The sequence below is a fragment of the Girardinichthys multiradiatus genome, chromosome 8 (genome assembly GCF_021462225.1).
Source record: "Girardinichthys multiradiatus isolate DD_20200921_A chromosome 8, DD_fGirMul_XY1, whole genome shotgun sequence".
NCBI lineage: Eukaryota > Metazoa > Chordata > Actinopteri > Cyprinodontiformes > Goodeidae > Girardinichthys > Girardinichthys multiradiatus.
The window spans coordinates 17,851,417-17,874,218 of record NC_061801.1 but is presented as its reverse complement, the minus strand read 5'-3'; the positions used below and the strand labels follow the sequence as shown (position 1 = coordinate 17,874,218).

General features: G+C 37.9%; 1 protein-coding gene and 1 long non-coding RNA gene across 2 annotated transcripts; one reads left to right on the top strand and one right to left on the bottom strand.

The window, feature by feature from the left end:
• The first annotated feature begins 3,254 nt into the window (after positions 1-3,254).
• LOC124872803 lies at positions 3,255-4,814 on the top strand. Its single transcript, XR_007039361.1, has 2 exons — positions 3,255-3,385; positions 3,495-4,814. It is a non-coding gene; the product is annotated as an uncharacterized LOC124872803 (long non-coding RNA).
• Positions 4,815-7,223: 2,409 nt separating this feature from the next.
• LOC124872975 (Golgi phosphoprotein 3-like) lies at positions 7,224-15,857 on the bottom strand. The gene is made up of 5 exons (XM_047373429.1): positions 15,226-15,857; positions 14,603-14,734; positions 14,283-14,397; positions 11,743-11,903; positions 7,224-9,368 (listed from the first exon to the last, which is right to left on the bottom strand). The coding sequence occupies exons 1-5, from the start codon at positions 15,436-15,438 to the stop codon at positions 9,105-9,107; spliced, it is 885 nt and encodes a 294-aa protein (XP_047229385.1). The 5' UTR covers positions 15,439-15,857; the 3' UTR covers positions 7,224-9,104.
• Positions 15,858-22,802: the final 6,945 nt, after the last annotated feature.

Here is a 22,802-nt window from a genome sequence, read left to right as displayed (position 1 = left end):
GAAAAAGTGAATGCTGTCCTTTATTTAATGTAATGATTACATGAGTTACAAAAGGTAATCTGAAAACAGCCTCAGTGATGTGTTATTATGTCTAGTGTAACAGATTGTTGAGATTTCAGTCTCTCTCAGTCTCACGTTTGAAAAATAAGAGTTAGAATCTTTTTTTTTTTTCAGTGCAAGTTTAAAATGACATGTTGGTCGTCTTCTGCCAGAAGTGCTTGCTTCCAATGAGAGCACTGTTTAGACTCAGCCCACATTTTTGAATCCATAAACAAAGGCCTTATCGTCCTTTCAGAAGATCTGATTTCGATAAATGTTTTTGTTAGTTTATTCTTTGTAAAGGGTAAAAATTAAAATTTTCTTCCATCTTTCTCAACTTGTGTTTAATGTTACTTTATTATTTTTTTCTATGGGCATTTGCTCTTGAGAGGAACCAAAAGGAGGACACATTTAGCAAGCATCCTGTCTGATGCAGCTGTCTGTGGTGAGATTTCCCTTGTTGACCAAGCTAAGAGACAGGAATGTCAGAACAACATGAGCAGAAGTCCCTTCAGTTCTCAACAGAAACAACATTTCAGACCAAGTAAGGCTCTCCTCACTGGTGGTTCTGGGAGGTTCAAGTGGCACCCAAACTTTGAATTCATCCTAATTTTTTATTTCCATGCCAGTTGATCATTAGAGATTAGAATCAAAATTAGGCTCTAAAACTTCAATCTTTTGTTATGATGTAGAGTTGTTTGGTTTTTGGTTTCGGGGTTGTTCCTCATGTTTTTCACTGTTTAAGTTTTGAATCATGTTTCTGTTTATTTTCCTGGTCATGCTTTTGTTTTGTCGTCTTGTTCATGTTTTGTCAAGTTTGGTTTTCGGATCTGGTTATGCTTTGGCTTCATGTTTTTCTAGTTTGTGTTCAAGAGTCTCTGTTTTGCTCCAGTCACGTTTTGTTCTGTTAATTAAGTTTATTCAGTTCATCTGCTTCAAGTTAATCTGTCTCCTTACTCCACCTGGTTTTCACGCCATATATTCACACCTGTTCTGTTAGTCTTCTCGGAAACATCTTTCACTCTCATGCTCATGTCTAGCTCTCATGTCTAGTTCTCTAACCAAGTCTTGTTTTGTTTTGATCATGCCATGCCTGTCTTGCCTGCCCGTTTATTTTGTTCCTGCCTCCTGCTGAGTGTGAGTTTTTGTTATTAAACTTTTTTTTTTCACTTACCATCACGCTGCCTGCTCGTCTGCATTCTGGGGTCCAATTCCAAGTAAACCGTGACAGAACCGTGACATCTTTAGGCTCCTAAGATCAACATTTTAGATCTTTAAACAGCTTAGATAAAAACATTTTGAAAATTCATTCTGTTATCATAAAACTTACCTATAATCTGTAGTAGTCACGTAGAATTAGTGTATAATTATTATTTTTGTCTGTGTTTACTTGGGTTAATTTATACTTAAAATAGAGTAGAATCACTAATTAAAGTCTTGGATAGGGTTGCTTAGTGTCAGTTTTAGATAAACCCCTATCTTGTGAAATACACAGAAATTTCTGTATGTTTTATTTAGGAGATAGTACTCGTTGGAAAGTTCAAGAATTTTGAGCTCACAAGTTGATTTTCGATATGTTGTGATTGATTTATTACCTCACAAACTTACACCTTTTTTATTGTCTCTAAAAACTTAGAATGCATTAAAAATATTCCTATCCAGCTAAATATGCCAGACAGGTGAAGCTTTGCAACCGAATATTAAGTTTTGCAGGAACTATCCACTGATACACATGTTCATAGTACATTTACTGTAAAACAGAATCTCTATGAGTACATTACCTTTAGTACTTTGTGATAACAGCCAACTCAAAAACATTTCATGGTGCTGCTATGAGCTGCGATGGGCACGCCTTCTTCAACCATGTGATCAGTTTGTTCTGTTTGTAACTTACAACGTGGAAGATATCAGAAAGGCGGAAGAAGAACTTGCTTAATTTGAGTGTAACATTTTACAGATTCATCACTTACAATTACATAACACTCCAAAATGACACATAATATTGATATTGTTCATGTTAAAAACAGTAATTAAGCATTTTTACCTGTTTACCAGTTTCTACTTGAGACGTATTTGCTTTATCACAAATCAAATACTGTCCCTCCATCTAGCATTTGTTACGCTGTTAATGAGTCTCTTACATCCCGGTGGAGGATTCATGGTCCATTCTTCCTTGCAGAACTGTTTTAATTCAGCCCCACTGGAGGGGCTTTGAACATTGTTCTGTTTAAGGTCATGTCACAGCCTCTCAGCTAGACTCCTGTCCTGACTTACTCTTTCATTTAGGGTTTTTGAGCTTTTCAGCGGTAGAGTTGCAGGTATGCTTCAGATCATCGTACTGTCGCATAAACCATGGTTGGTTTAAATAACTTTTTTTCCCTGACTAAAGACAATGAATAGAAACAAGCTACTCAGAATATAAATCACCTGAAGAGAAAAATCTCTCTTGTGCCATGGGGCATTCAGTTACATGAGACATGAAACCAGGGTCATAGAGCCATATTTTAAGAAAATAAACAATGCCACTTTGTCTTTTAAACAGAATTGCCAAATAAAGTAATGAATACTGAGTAATGAGTACTTTGAATGAGGTAATGTTGTTCCAACTTGCCTCAGATCACCTGACTGCAGAAGGAACTATATATTGCCCAGTACTTTCCCATCTACAGAGAAAAGAGAAACTACTTGCAGTGCAAGTAGCAACATGTTGCTTTTTTTCACTTTCAATACGAAGTTCTGTGTTTCTGTTTACATGTTTCATACAATGACACTAGTGTTCTGAATTTTGGACTCTTGTTCCATTAGCACACAAAACAATCCTCCTGTAAACTTTGAAGCTCTACATTTAGATAAAATAATCTTTATGATAGGTAGGATTATATAAATGTAATTCTTTGACATATAGCAAAACATGGGTTTTTGAAGTGATTTCATCTTGGATCATGTGACTCACTGTAGTTGTTTACATCCTGCTGTGAACTCAATAAATAGGTTTTTAACCTGTGAGTATGTTTTTTTTAATTTGTTTTCTAGTGCTGTCAAACATGACAGCAAAGATGTAAAAACATAGAATGTATAGATAAAACAATTATGTAATTCATCTGATTAGAGAAATTTATAACAATATCATAAACACTAGTCCTCATAGTGGGTGGAACTTGGCTGTTACTGCAGGGGATTCCACTAGTCTACGTCACCTTCAGTAGGCTTGACTTCCTACATGTAGCTATAACTTGTCCTGCCTTGTCAAAAACACTACAGAAGGCATTTACAAGCTCCACGATCAGGAAAAACTGAACATCTGAAACATTCTGGTCTAAGATGACAATCAAAGTGGAAGACCACGGTGAGTTAAACAAGATTTATATGAACATGTTTGAGTAAAGTTCTGTTTGTGTTAAAGTATGGGTCTTAAATTTTCTGATTGGAACTGTGACTTTTTTCCTTCCCTACAGATGTTGCTGCTGCCGTTGACCTCTGCGCACTCGAGCTTCGGCAGCTTGGCGATAAAATGTACTGGAGATACAAACTGCTGGAAATACTGGTCAAGAACTATGAGACTGTCACTAAAATAAAATGAATCAAACTGTTACCGGCTGGAAGGAATCATGAATAAGAGAGGCACCGAGCCAAAACCAAAAGGAAACTTGGATGTGAACCCATTACTGGTAATGACGTAGTGAAACTCAGGAGGGATCTCCGCTGTTGCCACATCTCACCGGACTGTGGACTGAAATTATGATCAGAGACAGAAATGCGTGGGAGGATGTTGTTCCGGCAGCTGACTGGACCAAAGAAGAACGTCAACAAGGCGGTTATCTGGTGAAGATAATGAAATTCAAAAACACATACTGTCATGCTCTAAATCATACTTACAAGCAAGTTCATTTCAGAGTTGTAAAATGGCAAAACTGATGTTACAAATTTGTTAAAAAGGTTACAATGAAACTAATTCCTTCATAAAAGAAAGCACTTTGTGGATTGCTACCGTAAGATTCACATTTAGGATACTGGTACTATCTCTGTTTAATGGGACACAGGTAGCATTCATGAGTATCTATGGTTACTGTACTATTTATGGTTTTAGTATGCATGAGTTTTTTCTTTTTGTCCTAAAGTTGAAATTCTCTCAGATTTTGGACAACCTAAATAACCAAACTGGTCTGTTGTCTCTAAAAGCATTGCATTTTAAAATACTAGATGTTTGAAATGGGGCAAATCTGACTAAACCATCTTTACATGTTTATCTTTGTATATCTAATGCTGAGGATTGTATATTTAATATAAAATTTTTGACACTGTGATACTTTGACCTTAAAAATAAATTATTCTCAATACTGCTGCCTAAAAACAATGATGACATTTAAGGGCTGCCCAGGAACTAAGATGAAGACTGTTAGATTATATATTTGCTATAACATCAACTTGGAGCCCCCTGACTGTTAGTGTGTTGAAGGAATATTTAAGGAAATGTTTTTATTTTTATTTTGTCTTGAATGAAAAATACTGCTTGCTTTCTTCAGTATTCCATAAACCAAAAAAATATTTACTAAGCGGTGTCCCCCAGGGCTCTACACTTGGTCTAGTTCTCTTTTATTTAAGGGGAAATAAAATATCATACCTGGGTTTGTAATTAGATTAGAATCTTAACTTTAGAACTCATATATGTATGTATGTATATTTATATATAGATATCTATGTATCTTTATAGATATATATATATGTATAAGGTGTAAACCTGTATAATTAACATAAATAAAGGCTTGAAAACATCAGTCTGTGTGTAAATAATCTATATAATGCATTTCACTTAGTGAACAAAGTCATTAAAAAAAGGAACTTTTCAATAATTTATCAAATTTATCAAATGTGACTGTATATACAGTGATGCGTAAAAGTGTTTGCCTTCTTCCTGATTTTTTTGCATGTTTATTACACTTAATTGTTTTAAATATTAGTCAAAGACAACCCCTAGCAGCAACAACTGCAATCAAGTGTTTGCGATAACTTGCAATGAGTCTTTTACAGCGCTGTGGAGGAATTTTGGCCCACTCATCTTTGCAGAATTGTTGTAATCACCCATATTGGAGGGTTTTCGAGCATGAACGTCTTTTTAAGGTCATGCCATAGCATCTCAATAGCATTCAGGTCAGGACTTTGACAAGACCACTACAAAGTCTTTGTTTAGTTTTTCTTTAGACATTCACAGGTGGAGTTGCTGATGTGTTTTGGATCATTGTTCTTGTAAGGGAGCAGACTTAAACAAGGACAAAAGGTGTTGAAAATTTTTTAAAAACTTCAATTTAATACTGTCAAAAATAATTAAAGGATCAAACTTCAGTACAAAATAACTCAAATAATAAATAACTTGGATTTGGGCCCAACTCAACTGAACAGTAACTAAACTCAAACAAAACTGACCTCCAGACAAAGAACAAAGGCTGCTTAAATAGGGGTGGAATAACCTAAACTCACCAAATGAGGGAGGCACAACATAGCAGGGGAACAACAAATGAAAAAAATACATACAAATTTAACTAAAACATAAATAAGGCAAAATCATCTTTAACCTAGCACAAATAAGTGAATATTAAAGTGACAAAATAACTAACAATTTTAACAAGTTAAGTCCCCCCCCTCAGTCTTTTGGAATAATAGTATTTTCCTGGCTTCCACCTCCCGCTGGTCTGCGTTTGCCAAACCTCTCCTGGGAAGGTTCACCACTGTTCTGTGTTTTCGCCATTTGTAGATATTGCCTCTCACTGCGGTTTGCTGGAGTCCCAAAGCTTTGGAAATGGCTTTATTACATTTTCCAGACTGAGAGTCTCAATTACTTTCTTTCCCATTTGTTTCTTGATTTATTTTGGATCTCCTCATGATGTCTAGCTTTTGAGGATCTTTTGGTCTACTTCACTTTGTCAGGCAGGTCCTATTTCTGATTTCCTGATTGAGAACAGGTGTGGCTGTAATCAGGCCTGGGTGTGGCTTTAGAGAAGTGTACTTCACTTTATCACACAGGACCATATAGTTTTGGAGTTTTTTTCTCCCATAATAATAAAAACCTTGATTTAAAAACTGCATTTTGTGTTTGTTTGATGATCTAATACACTTGTGACAAACAAAAATAGACAATCAGGGAGGAGGTAAACACTTTTAACACCACTGTATACACACACACACATCTATATATATCTATAGATATATAGATACATATGGCACCAGACAAGTTCCAAAGGTACCCCATATCTGTTCTAACTAGAAGCTTCCTTCTTATAACAGCCATATAAACTAACCACATTCTTCAGTCTAGCTCAGAGGGGGCTTGTTACACTACTTCCACTGAAACCTTGGGTGAGATTAACAGGACCTTAAACTGTAACAGACCTTTATCCCTATCTGTCTCTCACATACACAGTTCCTCCCCAAGCGGTCAGAACAAACTAAGCTGAGGTCATAACTCAAACATAACTCAGGTCCACTACTGTACTACTACTTTTAATATGTCATATAAGATGATAAGACAATGCTACTTTCTTAATGTTTCATTACACCAGTTTACTGGCTGATTAAAAACAGTAACACCTTGGTCATTCAACCAGCTTTTGGTACCTTTGGCAGTGTGGGCAGGTGCCAAGACCTTGTCAGCAGAACGAAGCATTAAGTGCTGTAACATGTCCTGGTAGATTGCTGCAATGACTGTGGACTTCAGAAAACACAGTGGACCAATGCTAGCAAGATGAAAATGGACCCCAAATCATCACTGACTGTTATGACTTCATACTGGACTTCAAGCATCATGGATTCTGTGCCTCTCCACTCTTCCTCCAGACTTTAAGTCCTACAGACTGTAGGTTTCTCCTGTGCATGGTGGCACAGAAGAAACCCCAATAGCATACACAGATTGCTATGAATAGTTTTGAATGGTTCAGTAAGATTCTCCATTAGATGTTTAACTAGATTTAGTGACTGAAAGTCAAAGAACCATACTTCAAACCACTTATAATCAAATATTTGAATATGGCATTGTAATAAACTCCAGTCCTTTCCTCCAAAGAGAAACTGAATGAAAAAAGATCCCAATAGCATTAAAATAACCACAGAACATCTCCCAGATGAAGAAATCAAAACCTGATTATTTCAAAGTAAACATCCTAAAATATGAAAATAAAAACATGGAAACAGTGTGAATTCAGGCACTTAAAGGATCCTTACTTTATTTTCTGTGGTAATACAAAAAAAGCATACAGAATTATAGAGGATAGCAGAGTAGATCCCTTTCATTGAATTCCATTAGATCGTACACGTAAATGACTAATAATTACATACAAGCCTGTTCTTTGTGGCTACATCCGTTAAGCACCCCGGGCCCGCCACCAATAGCATGCATGGTCTCTTTGCTGTAAACGCATTGGAACAGTTCTTCAAACCTCTCGGTATGCATGAAGAAATTAACACCAAACAGAAAAAAAAACATGTATGCCATCGAACAAAAAGCAATTTCACATTATACAAAGATTACATTGACTATACATATATATATATATATATATACATATATATATACACACATATATATATATATATATATATATACATATATATATATCCCCGATTTTTATGGACTAATTTCCAGGTGTGATTTCCTCCACAGACGGAAAACTGTTTACAGCCAAGTGGGGAATGGGGCCTCTGAATTTTGTAAAACAATCTAAACAACTGCTCTGCATAAACAAGACTTTTAAGTCTTCATGGGTGCAAAACCATCAGTATTCAGAGAGGAGACGTGTTTAATTACTATGAAGAACAAAACGAATCGACACCAACAACTGAAACAAACCTGTATAGCAAATTTCTGTAAGTAACCACGTAACTCTTATCCTCAGAGATCCCAATCTGAGATTAGTTTCTGCGAGCACCTTTACCTGTTAACTCATACAGAAATGTAAGCAGAAGCTATAATTACCCGGAAGCTCTCTACATGAAGAGCTTTTTTTAAATTCTTTTGTCATAGTTGCTAAGGTTCCTAATTTTTAAAGTTACACAACCCTGTAAAATACCTATAAATACAATCCAACCTACACAGGTAAAGATTGAGCATAATAGGTGATAAATGAAACGCTAGTCCAAACATCAGCTAGCAACATAAACAACAATGGTGAGACTAGCCATGTTCTATAAAACACAGAATGGACCCTCGCAAAAACAAAAAGCAAATTAAAATGATTTGTTTATTAAATACACTTGAGGTTAAATTCTTCATTTAGGTCTCAGGGTCAAGTGATCCACCTTCCTGTCAGTGGTGCAAGGACTGAACTAAGGTGTTTTTATCCCCCCCTTTCTTTCTCAGGATGCCATGAGGAAGAAGGGAGGAGAAAAAGCGTTTGAGGACAAAACAATGTGACAATCTGTAAAACATTCAGGTATTCTGTTCCAACAGTAACGGTAAGCAATTTCTCCCTAACACAGTGGGAATGAGCTGGTGGAAGTGGGGGTCGGTGAGTGCAAAGAGCATCTATAGTCATGTAATTTGCTGTCTTTTAATCCTTGAATTAGCATGAACGAGCGTACAGAGACTAGTTGCCAACCGTGGCCAGATCTTGAAGCAATGCAGGTGACGTTTGTTTTTTTTGTTTGATGCAAAACTTGGCTCTGGTCAGTTTCTTCATATTCACCATGACTACTATCGCCATCTGCTTTGCTCTCTGGCGTCCTCCTGTGCAAGCAGAAGTTCGTCCGCTTGTAGTGTTGATGTTTCTAAATAGATCCATAGTCCACGGTGGCAGATCACTTACCTCACTTGTGTGAAAGCAGCCCGTTGTTGTTTTCCATTCAGACACCATTCCATCCAATCAACAGTTACTTGGTGAAACCCACCACCAATCAGACTGCACTTTGTTAATATGGACTACCACCAAAAAAATGTCATCCAGAATAGATGTATGAACAGGCTCCTCAACCAGAATAGATTGTCTCATTTAAGTGAAGTCTGTCTCATTAAGTCCTTCTACCAATTAAATAACCTGGACCACAGGAAGGTCTTTTCAGTCACAACCAGTTAGGTGTTTTCATTTAGTAAACGCAGCAACCACAGCCCACATGAGTTCATTGGCGTTGGGCTTTGTGCTCTCCTTCTCGGGCTCAAGCTCAAGCAGGGTGTGGACCCTCTTCATGCCTAGGTCGTATTGCTCGTCCTGGAGCGGGGCGAAGGCGTTCTCGAGCACGTCAGACGAGTGAGCCAGGAGAATCAGGGAGAGCACCCGCTTGTCCATGCGATGGGGATCGTTGACCCACTTCTCCAAAACGGAATCCTGGACTTTCTTGACAAGGCGCTGGAGTGGATAAAATAAATGTGCAAGTTCAATATAAATAGCTGAATGAGAAAACAGGAATTCCTTTTTATTTTGACAGTTATACCTGAAAGTAAAGGGGAAACCACAGAAATATCAGCATTCACCAAACCTTTATGACTCACAAAGAAACCTGAGAGGTTATTACTAAGGAAGTTCCATGAAGCAGCGCATTCTCTGTGGTTTGACCTAACAAATAAAACTCCTCTCGGGTGACGGTGAATATAAGCCAACTTTATTAACGCCTTAATCAACACTTCACAGGATGTCAAGCTCTCACACAAATCTGTAGAACGACAAACACTTATCACCCCAAAGATGAAGTCATTCAGACTAATATGAAATAAAACGTGTACTGACGGAATAATGACTTGTCTGTACATGTCCTAATCTTGTTAAAATGAAATCAGCAACCCAAACAGACTTCCTTACAGATCTGAAGAGCATACAGTTAAGACCACAATTATTAACGCCCCGGGCAAAATTTTATTTTATTCAACACAGAAGTTCAATTCTAATAGAAAATGAGACAGGTGGCTCTGAAAAGTTAAAACAATGTAAAAGGAGTGTTAATTGAAAAAGAAACGTTTTTTTACATTTTATTCAAAGATAATCAGAAATTACTACTATGCGATTCACAAAAATCTTTATAGACAATATAGCTGCTTCTTATATTAGCCAAGCATCTTTTTGCATATTTCCACCGGTATTTTGAGGGTTTATCTTCGGCTATCATTTCTACAGTTCAAGTCCCTTTAATAAAATACCAGAAAGATCAAGTGGCTGAAAAAACACCAAAACACGACACTAAATTCTCTCTTTTGCGCACAATGATGCTAACTTTATCTGTTCATGGCCATATCCAGTGGCAAAAACCTCCAGCAGCCATGGAAATAAAAACATTCCACCAACAACTTTTCTTAAGGTAATGTTATTTTGAAACCTGAGAAGTATGGCGATGTCTCATTAAAATGCTTAAAAATCTGTTTTCAAAATAAAAATATGCTTAGCTAGAAGAATGCATAATTTAGAATCGGAGAACAAGAAATATTAGTCATGTCCTTGGAGAGAGGCACTATTTTATTGTTCATTTTACATTCTTGTATTCCTACTTCATTCAGTCCTGTAAAAACACTAAGCACGCAGATAAAACATCTGTTCTCTAAAGTTTTAGATTTTAGCCATAGACTGCTAAAATCTTTAGAAAACAGAAACGCATCCTCTATTCTTAATGACTTTGCAACACTGTTGCGCTTGTTTCTGTGAATGTTTTAATGCAAGCTATGAGATAAAAGCAAGACGGAATAATGACACACGACTGCCTCTCAAAAAACAAAACTGATGCGAGGCTGTAGACTGCTTTCAAATCCCTATGACATTTCAAATGTTTACTGTTCAAACAAATGTATTTAATAAAGAAAGAAATGTTACCCCCGTTGAGTCAGTACTTCGTAAACCACATTTTACTGCAATTAAAGCTGAAAGTCCCTTGAGGTACGTCTCTGCCAGCTTTGCACATTTAGAGACTGAAATATTTGCCCATGCCATGATTCAAAATCCGTCAAGCTCAATCCATTCTCAAGTCTTGCCACAGATTCTCCGATGGATTTAGGACTTTGACTGGGCCATACTAACAGGAATATGCTATGTTCTAAACCATCCATTCTACCCCTGGCTGTGTGTTTTGCTTTTTGTTCTGGTGAAAGGCAAACTTCCTGCCCCAGTTTCAATTCCCTTGCAGCATCTGAAAGGTTTTCTTCCTGGACCACCCTGTATTTAGAACCCGGAGCATGATGCCGCCACAAATATGTTTTACAGTGGGAATGGTATGTTCACGGAGAGGTGCAGTGTTTGTTTACCCCGTTTTAAACTTCTCCAAAGCTTAATCTGATCTGTCTGGTGTGTCTCATGACATGTATGTTTGCCTGTGATCTCTAATAAAACTGAGGCCTTTAGAGAACAGCTGGATTCAGTGGTAAGATTAATTGCTCACCGATGGGCTCCATCTACTAATGAGGCGACCTTTAAAAACGCAACTAATTGTACTGGAGTTTTTTTTAGTGGTATCAGATTAAAAAAGGCTATATAAAATAAAAAAAGATATTAACGTGAAGAAGTTCAAGAGCTATGAATACATTTGCAAGACAAACATGCAAAGTAAAGAGAAATTACACACAATGCATTTACATAAGACTTTATCAGGATCAAATGTAACTGTCTCACATAGTAACAATCTAATCTAAAAAAAAAAAGAAGAAAGAAATGCCTTTATATTATAGATTACAATCATCCAAAGCTGTGATGACTGATCAACCTAATAAGATGTCACAATATGATGAACACTGCCTCATCATACCTGCTTAATGGGGCTGTTGGTGAGCGGATGCGTGGTCATGTCAAAAAGCAGGAAGTTCTGTTTCTCCGTGGTGAGCACCCCCTTCTCAACCAGGTTTTTAGCCAGACGTTCTCTGACGTTTCGGAGCTGGTAGTGGAGCTTCAGGGGATTCCAGGTCTCTCCTACAGGTCAACAATGGGACAAAAATGTGTGGAAATAATAAGGAGACAGAATACTGCAAAAGCAGACTATGAACGCCATTTGACGACAACTAAAATCTAATTTCTTTTTGATAATTATTCAAAAGATCAAAAAAGATCATTGATTTCATCAATCATATAGTTCATTATACAATGCTTTTACATTTAAAATAGAATGTATAACACTGTTACAGCAGCTAAACATTTTACACGTTTGTGAAATATAGAAAAGTTCAAACTATACTTTCTAAAAATACGGTTATTTAGTGGATTTTAAGACAAAGACAGAATTTGTTTTACCAACTGGCATCATATCAAGTACCGTAGAAGGTCCGATTTAAGACTTTTTAATGTCCCGTTTAAGACCAATACGATTCAAATTTAAGAATTACATAGAAAAATAAAAAGTTTTATCACAGTGCAACATAACCTGAAAACATCTGCTGGAACTGCAACACAAGGAGTGCAGTTAAAGGAAGAAGTAAATAAAAAACAAATGTACATCTTTCAACGTATATACAGGTCCTTCTCAAAATATTAGTATATTGTAATAAAGTTCATTATTTTCCATAATGTCATGATGAAAATTTAACATTCATATATTTTAGATTCATTGCACACTAACTGAAATATTTCAGGTCTTTCGTTGTCTTAATACGGATGATTTTGGCATACAGCTCATGAAAACCCAAAATTCCTATCTCACAAAATTAGCGTATTTCATCCGACCAATAAAAGAAAAGTGTTTTAATACAAAAAACGTCGACCTTCAAATAATCATGTACAGTTATGCACTCAATACTTGGTCGGGAATCCTTTTGCAGAAATGACTGCTTCAATGCGGCGTGGCATGGAGGCAATCAGCCTGTGGCACTGCTGAGGTCTTATGGAGGCCCAGGATGCTTCGATAGCGGCCTTTAGCTCATCCAGAATGTTGGGTCTTGAGTCTCTCAACGTTCTCTTCACAATATCCCACAGATTCTCTATGGGGTTCAGGTCAGGAGAGTTGGCAGGCCAATTGAGCACAGTGATACCATGGTCAGTAAACCATTTACCAGTGGTTTTGGCACTGTGAGCAGGTGCCAGGTCGTGCTGAAAAATGAAATCTTAATCTCCATAAAGCTTTTCAGCAGATGGAAGCATAAAGTGCTCCAAAATCTCCTGATAGCTAGCTGCATTGACCCTGCCCTTGATAAAACACAGTGGACCAACACCAGCAGCTGACACGGCACCCCAGACCATCACTGACTGTGGGTACTTGACACTGGACTTCTGGCATTTCGGCATTTTCTTCTCCCCAGTCTTCCTCCAGACTCTGGCACCTTGATTTCCGAATGACATGCAGAATTTGCTTTCATCTGAAAAAAGTACTTTGGACCACTGAGCAACAGTCCAGTGCTGCTTCTCTGTAGCCCAGGTCTGGCGCTTCTGCCGCTGTTTCTGGTTCAAAAGTGGCTTGACCTGGGGAATGCGGCACCTGTAGCCCATTTCCTGCACACGCCTGTGCACGGTGGCTCTGGATGTTTCTACTCCAGATTCAGTCCACTGCTTCCGCAGGTCCCCCAAGGTCTGGAATCGGCCCTTCTCCACAATCTTCCTCAGGGTCCGGTCACCTCTTCTCGTTGTGCAGTGTTTTCTGCCACACTTTTTCCTTCCCACAGACTTCCCACTGAGGTGCCTTGATACAGCACTCTGGGAACAGCCTATTCGTTCAGAAATTTCTTTCTGTGTCTTACCCTCTTGCTTGAGGGTGTCAATAGTGGCCTTCTGGACAGCAGTCAGGTCGGCAGTCTTACCCATGATTGGGGTTTTGAGTGATGAACCAGGATAGGAGTTTTAAAGGCCCCAGGAATCTTTTGCAGGTGTTTAGAGTTAACTCGTTGATTCAGATGATTAGGTTCATAGCTCCTTTAGAGACCCTTTTAATGATATGCTAATTTTGTGAGATAGGAATTTTGGGTTTCCAAGAGCTGTATGCCAAAATCATCCATATTAAGACAATAAAAGACCTGAAATATCTCAGTTAGTGTGCAATGAATCTAAAATATATGAATGTTAAATTTTCATCATGACATTATGGAAAATAATTAACTTTATCACAATATGCTCATATTTTGAGAAGGACCTGTATTTAAAGTTAATTTGAACTTTTTAATAGTTGCACAACTTAGATGGTTAAATGTAAGACATTTTATGACCCTGCAGATACCCTGAATAATAAAGACCAAAAGAAAAAAACTCAGTTTATAGTAGAGTATATCCAATCAGCCCAAGATATTCAAATGAAAGCACAGGTTCGACATGTCTAGTTTTATGATGACTGCAAGCTTTGGTTTGCAAAGTCAGAAGTGCTTATCTCACCGCTGAGGAGCTCTATCCAGCTCTGCACCGTCTCTGGAGGCTGAGTTTCTTTAATATGCTTCAATGCCTCATCCAGTAGCACATCTCCTGTTGGAGCATCCGACTTGCAAATAACCTTGCAAAAACAAAAAGATGTGGATTCACATCTTGTGGAAACAGGAATTACAAGAGAGGCAAGGAGTGCTTTGTTGGTGAGATGTAAAAAAAACAAACCACTTCAACAAACCGCTGAAGCCTTAAACAAAAACATCATCTCTAAACTGGTGTCAAACGTACAGCAAGAAACAGAAATGCAAAGAATGCTGGTGATAAATACTCACCTTTCTTGCCAGAAGGCTTTTCCTCCTGACGCCGCAGGCGTCTAGCTGTACTCTACCTCTAAGGGCCAGTTCTACCAGCATACAGCCGCGGAGGCCGGAAGAAATACAGTCGTTCCAGAAAGACGTGTAGCCCTGAGCGGAGAAGAAGAAGAAGAAGAAGAAGAAGAAGAAAAAAAAACACTTGCTTAGCTGACGTGTTGAGTCTGTCGAGCTACAACACTTCCAACTTCCAAAGGACCTCACACCTGGAGAACTGCCCAGGTAACGCACGCTGTGGAAGCTGCGTAGCTCAGTAAACAAGTGGCGTAATTGCTTGGATCCGGGAATTCATAAAACCGGATGCTTCAGAACCGCATCCGAACGCCGTATTCAGACTGCACTGATATCATTAAGCAGCTTGACAACTGACACGTATCACGTCGGTAAATAGAAGCTGCTTGGCAGACATTGGCTAACAAACTTTACACCATCACACTTTAAGGTCAGACACTCCAAGCTAAGGGTAAAAAAAATCCCGGAAAGCTTAACTACCGAGTGCATAAACTCAGTTTTCTGTGTTGACATTTAGCTAGTGACGCAACGTAAACACTTAATAAGTTAACGGCTTACAAAACAGCACGCACCTCTCGATCCTTGAGGCCCAGAAGCAGGACTTCTTCCATGAGCGTCAGCCTGGTTTCTTTCGAGTCCCCCTTGTCGTCCTCTTCCTCTTCCCCTCGGCGAGCCTCGTCCTCCTCCCCGCCGGAGTCCTTCTCCTTCTCGGCGGCGGCGGCGCTCCGAATGGCCTCGGTCCTCCGCTGGACGAGGCCCGAGGTCCTCTGCGTGAGAGAAGTCATAGCTGGGGCTGCGGAACGGTCGGATTTGAAGACAGGCGCCTACCTCGGTCAGATAGGGAGCCGTGCAGCATGCAAGCTGAATTTTAGAAGAGGACAAATGAAGGAGGTGAAAGACCGGTTGATCAAGACGAGACAGCGGCCGTTGACGTTAAGCTCTGTTCGGTATTCTTGCGAAGACTGCCTACTTCCTGATCCAACATGGTGGCGATGGCACTGACGTCGGCGGAGGTCTAAGCGGACATTTCTGAGCAGGGCAGTGAACGCCTCTTAGTGTGTTGCCTTTACTATTGTCGGGAAATCACAATATGGATTATGAGTAATTTGTCAAAAAATGTTTTTATGTGATACTTTAAAAAAAAAAATATATATATAATAAATACTGGAAAAACGTGTAAATCATCCATTAAAACTGGAATTCATTATACATTAAATTCAAATCGAATTATTTCAATAATTATTTAATTGTTTCATATTGCCTGTGCTACAGTGAGCCATCAAATAATTTAAACTGTCAGTATGGCGCGTAAATTAGACCTTAACATTTGTTAACTTGCACTGCAGTATAACTACAGAACAATTACCTTGTCAGTGTAACAATATCAATTCAATTCAAAAATACTTTATTAAACCCAAAGGGAAAGTGAATGTTGTAGCTCATTATGAGCCACTGACTTTGATGGATAGTGCTGAGCGATTAAATAAATTCCACATGTACTTCAACGCAGTACTATGAATTAAATAATCAAACACTGAAATGATTGTATATGCTTTTAACATTTTAATCAAAAGTTTTAATGTGCAATTATTGTCATTTCATAAATTATTCAAATACGTTCTTTTTATATTTCTTTTCAATTTCATATAAATGGTCACATGTATAAATATTTATTTAATAATGCTTTATTAACTGAATTAAAGCACTTTTAGCCATTAGATGTTCCCAAATGTTTCAAGTTCCCCTGTGGAAAACAAAAGCATATTGGGGCTCAAAAAGAAACACCTATTTATTGAATACCTTAGCCTATTGTTGCTGATTGTTACAATTTAATAATTGGCCTGTTACTTAAATCAATGTATACCAAGGTTTAAACGTTCATTTTAAAGCTGCAAAAATATTTCCGTTATACTGTGTAGGTAGGCAATATGTATAGAAGTGCTGACTTGACCAGTTTGCTCCAGGAGTTATAGTATAGCAGCATGCCTCCTCCCACCCATTCAAGAATTGCAAACTTCAAGGTGGCAGGTTGTTGTCTTAAAAAGTTTTATTTCTCATTTTGTCTGGTTAAAACATTCCTTTTCTGTGCCCTTTTATGAATATTAGCTGTTGTAATAGTACTATCCATACCAGTAAGGTGTTTGATATTTTATAACTGTAAGCAGCTGATTAACATCTCATACTACCATGAAATATTGTTTTTGCTGCATGGATATTGAACTGTTTGTCCATCGTTGTTATTTACCAAGATAGTTCACCAGTGTTATTTTCAGTTGTCACCGAGACCGCATGTGATGTCATTAGCTCAGTTGCTGCTAAACTACAGACATAATATCCCAATGAATCTGTGGCAATATCTGGTCATTTTAATCACACTTCAATCTCTGCTTTCCAACCTTTCAACAGTTTATCAACTGATCTGCCAGAGATAATATGTTGGATTTGTTCTATGCAAATGTCAGAGATGCATACATCTTCAAATTAAGACCTCCTCTTAACAAATCAAATCATAATTTTGTTTTTCTCTACTCTGTGTATAAATCTTTTCATTAGAGGAAAACGGTTATTAAAAGAACAGTGAGAAGATGGTCACAGAAAGCTGAGAAAGCTTTGTGTGGTTGTTTTCAGGCTACAGACTAGGATGCACTATGCCAGCCTTTGTGGAGATCACATCAGTGCTATGACTGAATGTGTGGACAACACTCTCCTCACCTAAACATTGAGTTGCTTCAAAAAAATAATATATCCTGGATTACAAGTGAGCTGAAGGAACTGCTAAACAAGAAAAAAGAGTAATCGGCGAGGGAGATAGAGAATTATTGAGGAGTATGCAGAAGCAACTTAAAATTTAAGATTAGTGACAGTAAGAACGTATACAGGAAGAAGCTAAAGAGCAAGCTCCAGTAGAACAATATGAGACGTGTAGTCAGGTATTAAGAAGATCATAGACTTCAAGCAGTCTGGACAGAGCCAATGAAAAAGTTCCAGTGCTGTGGAAGACATTCTTCCAAAGAAAGTCCTCAATGACTATAGACCTGTTGCCTTGAGATCACATATAATGAAGTTCCAGGAGAGATTCCTGTTGGACCACCTGAGTAAGCAAACAAGCACACATCAAGGCCCCCTGCAGATTACTCGGCAGTCGTGGGGTGGGTCAGAGATAGACAAGAAGCTGAGTACAGAGGGCTGGTGAACCTCTTTGTGTCATGGTGTAGTAACAGTTGTCCCATCTTATATATTTTCTTCAGGGAGCTATAATCCCTCAGTGTTTGTGACAAAATGCTGGAAATATTTTCTAAGACTGTTTTGGAGAGTGCCAACTCTTTTGCCGTCATCTGCTGGGAGTTAAAAAAGCTTGACAAGCTGATGAAGAATATACATACATATATGTATATATGTATATATGTATGTACATACATATATGTATGTACATATATGTATGTATGTACATACATATACATATACATGTATGTATGTATATATATATATACATACATATACATATATACATACATATGTATATATGTATATGTACATATACATATATACATATGTATGTACATATATGTATACATACATATATGTACATACATATGTATGTACATATATGTATGTATACATATATGTACATACATACATATATGTATACATACATATATGTATGTACATATATGTATATATACATATATGTACATACATATGTATATATGTATATGTACATATATACATATATACATATGTATGTACATATATGTATATATATATATATATATATATATATATATATATATATATACATGTATGTATATATAATATATATATATATATATATATATACATACATTATATATATATCATATATATATACATGTATATATATATATATATATATATATATTATATATATACATACATACATGTATATATATATATATATATATATACATGTATATATATATATATATATATATATATATATACATGTATGTATGTATGAATGTGATAGAATTTAAACTCTTTTATAGGCACAGGATGAATGGAGTACAAATAAGCTTTAGGAAAATGCAACATTTAAGTTTAGATAAAGAATGAAAAAATATTTAAAATAAATAAATTTAAATAATCTTTTTCTGAATACTTAAATCTCTGATATATACACAGATTGTAGAGTTTATATGAATATATGAAACATTAACAGTTTTCCCTAAAAATGCATTAGATACTCAGTATTTTTCTTTTATTTAAATGGAAATCAACAAGCAAGGGTTGTGTGTAACATCGGCTATAGACACAAGGTGGCAGGCTTTGACTGGAAATAAGGACTAGCCTCGTTCCTCTTCATCTACAGGTCCTTCTCAAAATATTAGCATATTGTGATAAAGTTCATTATTTTCCATAATGTCATGATGAAAATTTAACATTCATATATTTTAGATTCATTGCACACTAACTGAAATATTTCAGGTCTTTTATTGTCTTAATACGGATGATTTTGGCATACAGCTCATGAAAACCCAAAATTCCTATCTCACAAAATTAGCATATCATTAAAATGGTCTCTAAACGAGCTATGAACCTAATCATCTGAATCAACGAGTTAACTCTAAACATCTGCAAAAGATTCCTGAGGCCTTTAAAACTCCCAGCCTGGTTCATCACTTAAAACCCCAATCATGGGTAAGACTGCCGACCTGACTGCTGTCCAGAAGGCCACTATTGACACCCTCAAGCAAGAGGGTAAGACACAGAAAGAAATCTCTGAACGAATAGGCTGTTCCCAGAGTGCTGTATCAAGGCACCTCAGTGGGAAGTCTGTGGGAAGGAAAAAGTGTGGCAGAAAACGCTGCACAACGAGAAGAGGTGACCGGACCCTGAGGAAGATTGTGGAGAAGGGCCGATTCCAGACCTTGGGGGACCTGCGGAAGCAGTGGACCGAGTCTGGAGTAGAAACATCCAGAGCCACCGTGCACAGGTGTGTGCAGGAAATGGGCTACAGGTGCCGCATTCCCCAGGTCAAGCCACTTTTGAACCAGAAACAGCGGCAGAAGCGCCTGACCTGGGCTACAGAGAAGCAGCACTGGACTGTTGCTCAGTGGTCCAAAGTACTTTTTTCGAATGAAAGCAAATTCTGCATGTCATTCGGAAATCAAGGTGCCAGAGTCTGGAGGAAGACTGGGGAGAAGGAAATGCCAAAATGCCAGAAGTCCAGTGTCAAGTACCCACAGTCAGTGATGGTCTGGGGTGCCGTGTCAGCTGCTGGTGTTGGTCCACTGTGTTTTATCAAGGGCAGGGTCAATGCAGCTAGCTATCAGGAGATTTTGGAGCACTTCATGCTTCCATCTGCTGAAAAGCTTTATGGAGATGAAGATTTCATTTTTCAGCACGACCTGGCACCTGCTCACAGTGCCAAAACCACTGGTAAATGGTTTACTGACCATGGTATCACTGGGCTCAATTGGCCTGCCAACTCTCCTGACCTGAACCCCATAGAGAATCTGTGGGATATTGTGAAGAGAACGTTGAGAGACTCAAGACCCAACACTCTGGATGAGCTAAAGGCCGCTATCGAAGCATCCTGGGCCTCCATAAGACCTCAGCAGTGCCACAGGCTGATTGCCTCCATGCCACGCCGCATTGAAGCAGTCATTTCTGCCAAAGGATTCCCGACCAAGTATTGAGTGCATAACTGTACATGATTATTTGAAGGTTGACGTTTTTTGTATTAAAAACACTTTTCTTTTATTGGTCGGATGAATATGCTAATTTTGTGAGATAGGAATTTTGGGTTTTCATGAGCTGTATGCCAAAATCATCCGTATTAAGACAATAAAAGACCTGAAATATTTCAGTTAGTGTGCAATGAATCTAAAATATATGAATGTTAAATTTTCATCATTACATTATGGAAAATAATGAACTTTATCACAATATGCTAATATTTTGAGAAGGACCAGTACTTCTAGCATTGACTTATTTTCTGAGAAATATTTGTTTGTAATGAACATCACTGATTCTCAATTTACTTTTGAAAGTAGGCAGTTTAGGTAAACTGTTGAGGAAACTTTGTGGTGGAGATTTTCTTAATTTCTTAGTGCAGTGTCTCTCACTGTGAGAATTCACTCTGTTGGCTTCAGGTAATGTGAGTCAGTTCTTTCGGGGCCACCTTGTCATTATTAAGTCCATCGAATATAGATTATAAACTTTATTCTAAGATTGATTTTCATCCACTTCACCCTTCCCAGAAGTGTGCAGCAGTTGGTAGCGGCAAACTATCAGGGCATTAACTATGACTGATTGAGTGGATTGTTTATTGGTCTTCTTTATGATCTATGTATTGTTTTAGATCAAGATAAATGCAGGTGTAACTGAATAAAATATTAAACTGACATACAGATGAAACCAGATATTTACACACTCTGTCTAAACAACCATTGTTTATGTCCAACATCAACTGTGACTAAACTATTCATTTATAGATCTACTAGGATTGATAAAATTATTTCTATTTGCTTGATGCCAGAAGAATGACAATCAGAACTTTTTAGACAGTTTTTTTTTAAATGTCAAGTTTACTTACAGGTCCTTCTCAAAAAATTAGCATATTGTGATAAAGTTCATTATTTTCTATAATGTAATGATGAAAATTTAATATTCATATATTTTAGATTCATTGCACACTAACTGAAATATTTCAGGTCTTTTATTGTCTTAATACGGATGATTTTGGCATACAGCTCATGAAAACCCAAAATTCCTATCTCACAAAATTAGCATATTTCATCCGACCAATAAAAGAAAAGTGTTTTTAATACAAAAAACGTCAACCTTCAAATAATCATGTACAGTTATGCACTCAATACTTGGTCGGGAATCCTTCGGCAGAAATGACTGCTTCAATGCGGCGTGGCATGGAGGCAATAAGCCTGTGGCACTGCTGAGGTCTTATGGAGGCCCAGGATGCTTTGATAGCGGCCTTTAGCTCATCCAGAGTGTTGGGTCTTGAGTCTCTCAACGTTCTCTTCACAATATCCCACAGATTCTCTATGGGGTTCAGGTCAGGAGAGTTGGCAGGCCAATTGAGCACAGTGATACCATGGTCAGTAAACCATTTACCAGTGGTTTTGGCACTGTGAGCAGGTGCCAGGTCGTGCTGAAAAATGAAATCTTCATCTCCATAAAGCTTTTCAGCAGATGGAAGCATGAAGTGCTCCAAAATCTCCTGATAGCTAGCTGCATTGACCCTGCCCTTGATAAAACACAGTGGACCAACACCAGCTGCTGACACGGCACCCCAGACCATCACTGACTGTGGGTACTTGACACTGGACTTCTGGCATTTTGGCATTTCCTTCTCCCCAGTCTTCCACCAGACTCTGGCACCTTGATTTCCGAATGACATGCAGAATTTGCTTTCATCCGAAAAAAGTACTTTGGACCACTGAGCAACAGTCCAGTGCTGCTTCTCTGTAGCCCAGGTCTGGGGAATGCGGCACCTGTAGCCCATTTCCTGCACACGCCTGTGCACGGTGGCTCTGGATGTTTCTACTCCAGACTCAGTCCACTGCTTCCGCAGGTCCCCCAAGGTCTGGAATCGGCCCTTCTCCACAATCTTCCTCAGGGTCCGGTCACCTCTTCTCGTTGTGCAGCGTTTTCTGCCACACTTTTTCCTTCCCACAGACTTCCCACTGAGGTGCCTTGATACAGCACTCTGGGAACAGCCTATTCGTTCAGAAATTTCTTTCTGTGTCTTACCCTCTTGCTTGAGGGTGTCAATAGTGGCCTTCTGGACAGCAGTCAGGTCGGCAGTCTTACCCATGATTGGGGTTTTGAGTGATGAACCAGGCTGGGAGTTTTAAAGGCCTCAGGAATCTTTTGCAGATGTTTAGAGTTAACTCGTTGATTCAGATGATTAGGTTCATAGCTCGTTTAGAGACCCTTTTAATGATATGCTAATTTTGTGAGATAGGAATTTTGGGTTTTCATGAGCTGTATGCCAAAATCATCCGTATTAAGACAATAAAAGACCTGAAATATTTCAGTTAGTGTGCAATGTATCTAAAATATATGAATGTTAAATTTTCATTATGACATTATGGAAAATAATGAACTTTATCACAATATGCTAATATTTTGAGAAGGACCTGTACAC

What these genes read in the sequence shown, in the direction of transcription:
- LOC124872975 (XM_047373429.1), bottom strand. Translation starts at nt 15,438, where the DNA reads ATGACTTCTCTCACGCAGAGGACCTCGGGCCTCGTCCAGCGGAGGACC. An exon ending in TGGGCCTCAAGGATCGAGAG is followed by an intron (nt 14,735 to 15,225) that starts GTGCGTGCTGTT and finishes TTCTCCGCTCAG; the next exon opens with GGCTACACGTCTTTCTGGAA. An exon ending in CTGGATAGAGCTCCTCAGCG is followed by an intron (nt 11,904 to 14,282) that starts GTGAGATAAGCA and finishes GTTGACCTGTAG; the next exon opens with GAGAGACCTGGAATCCCCTG.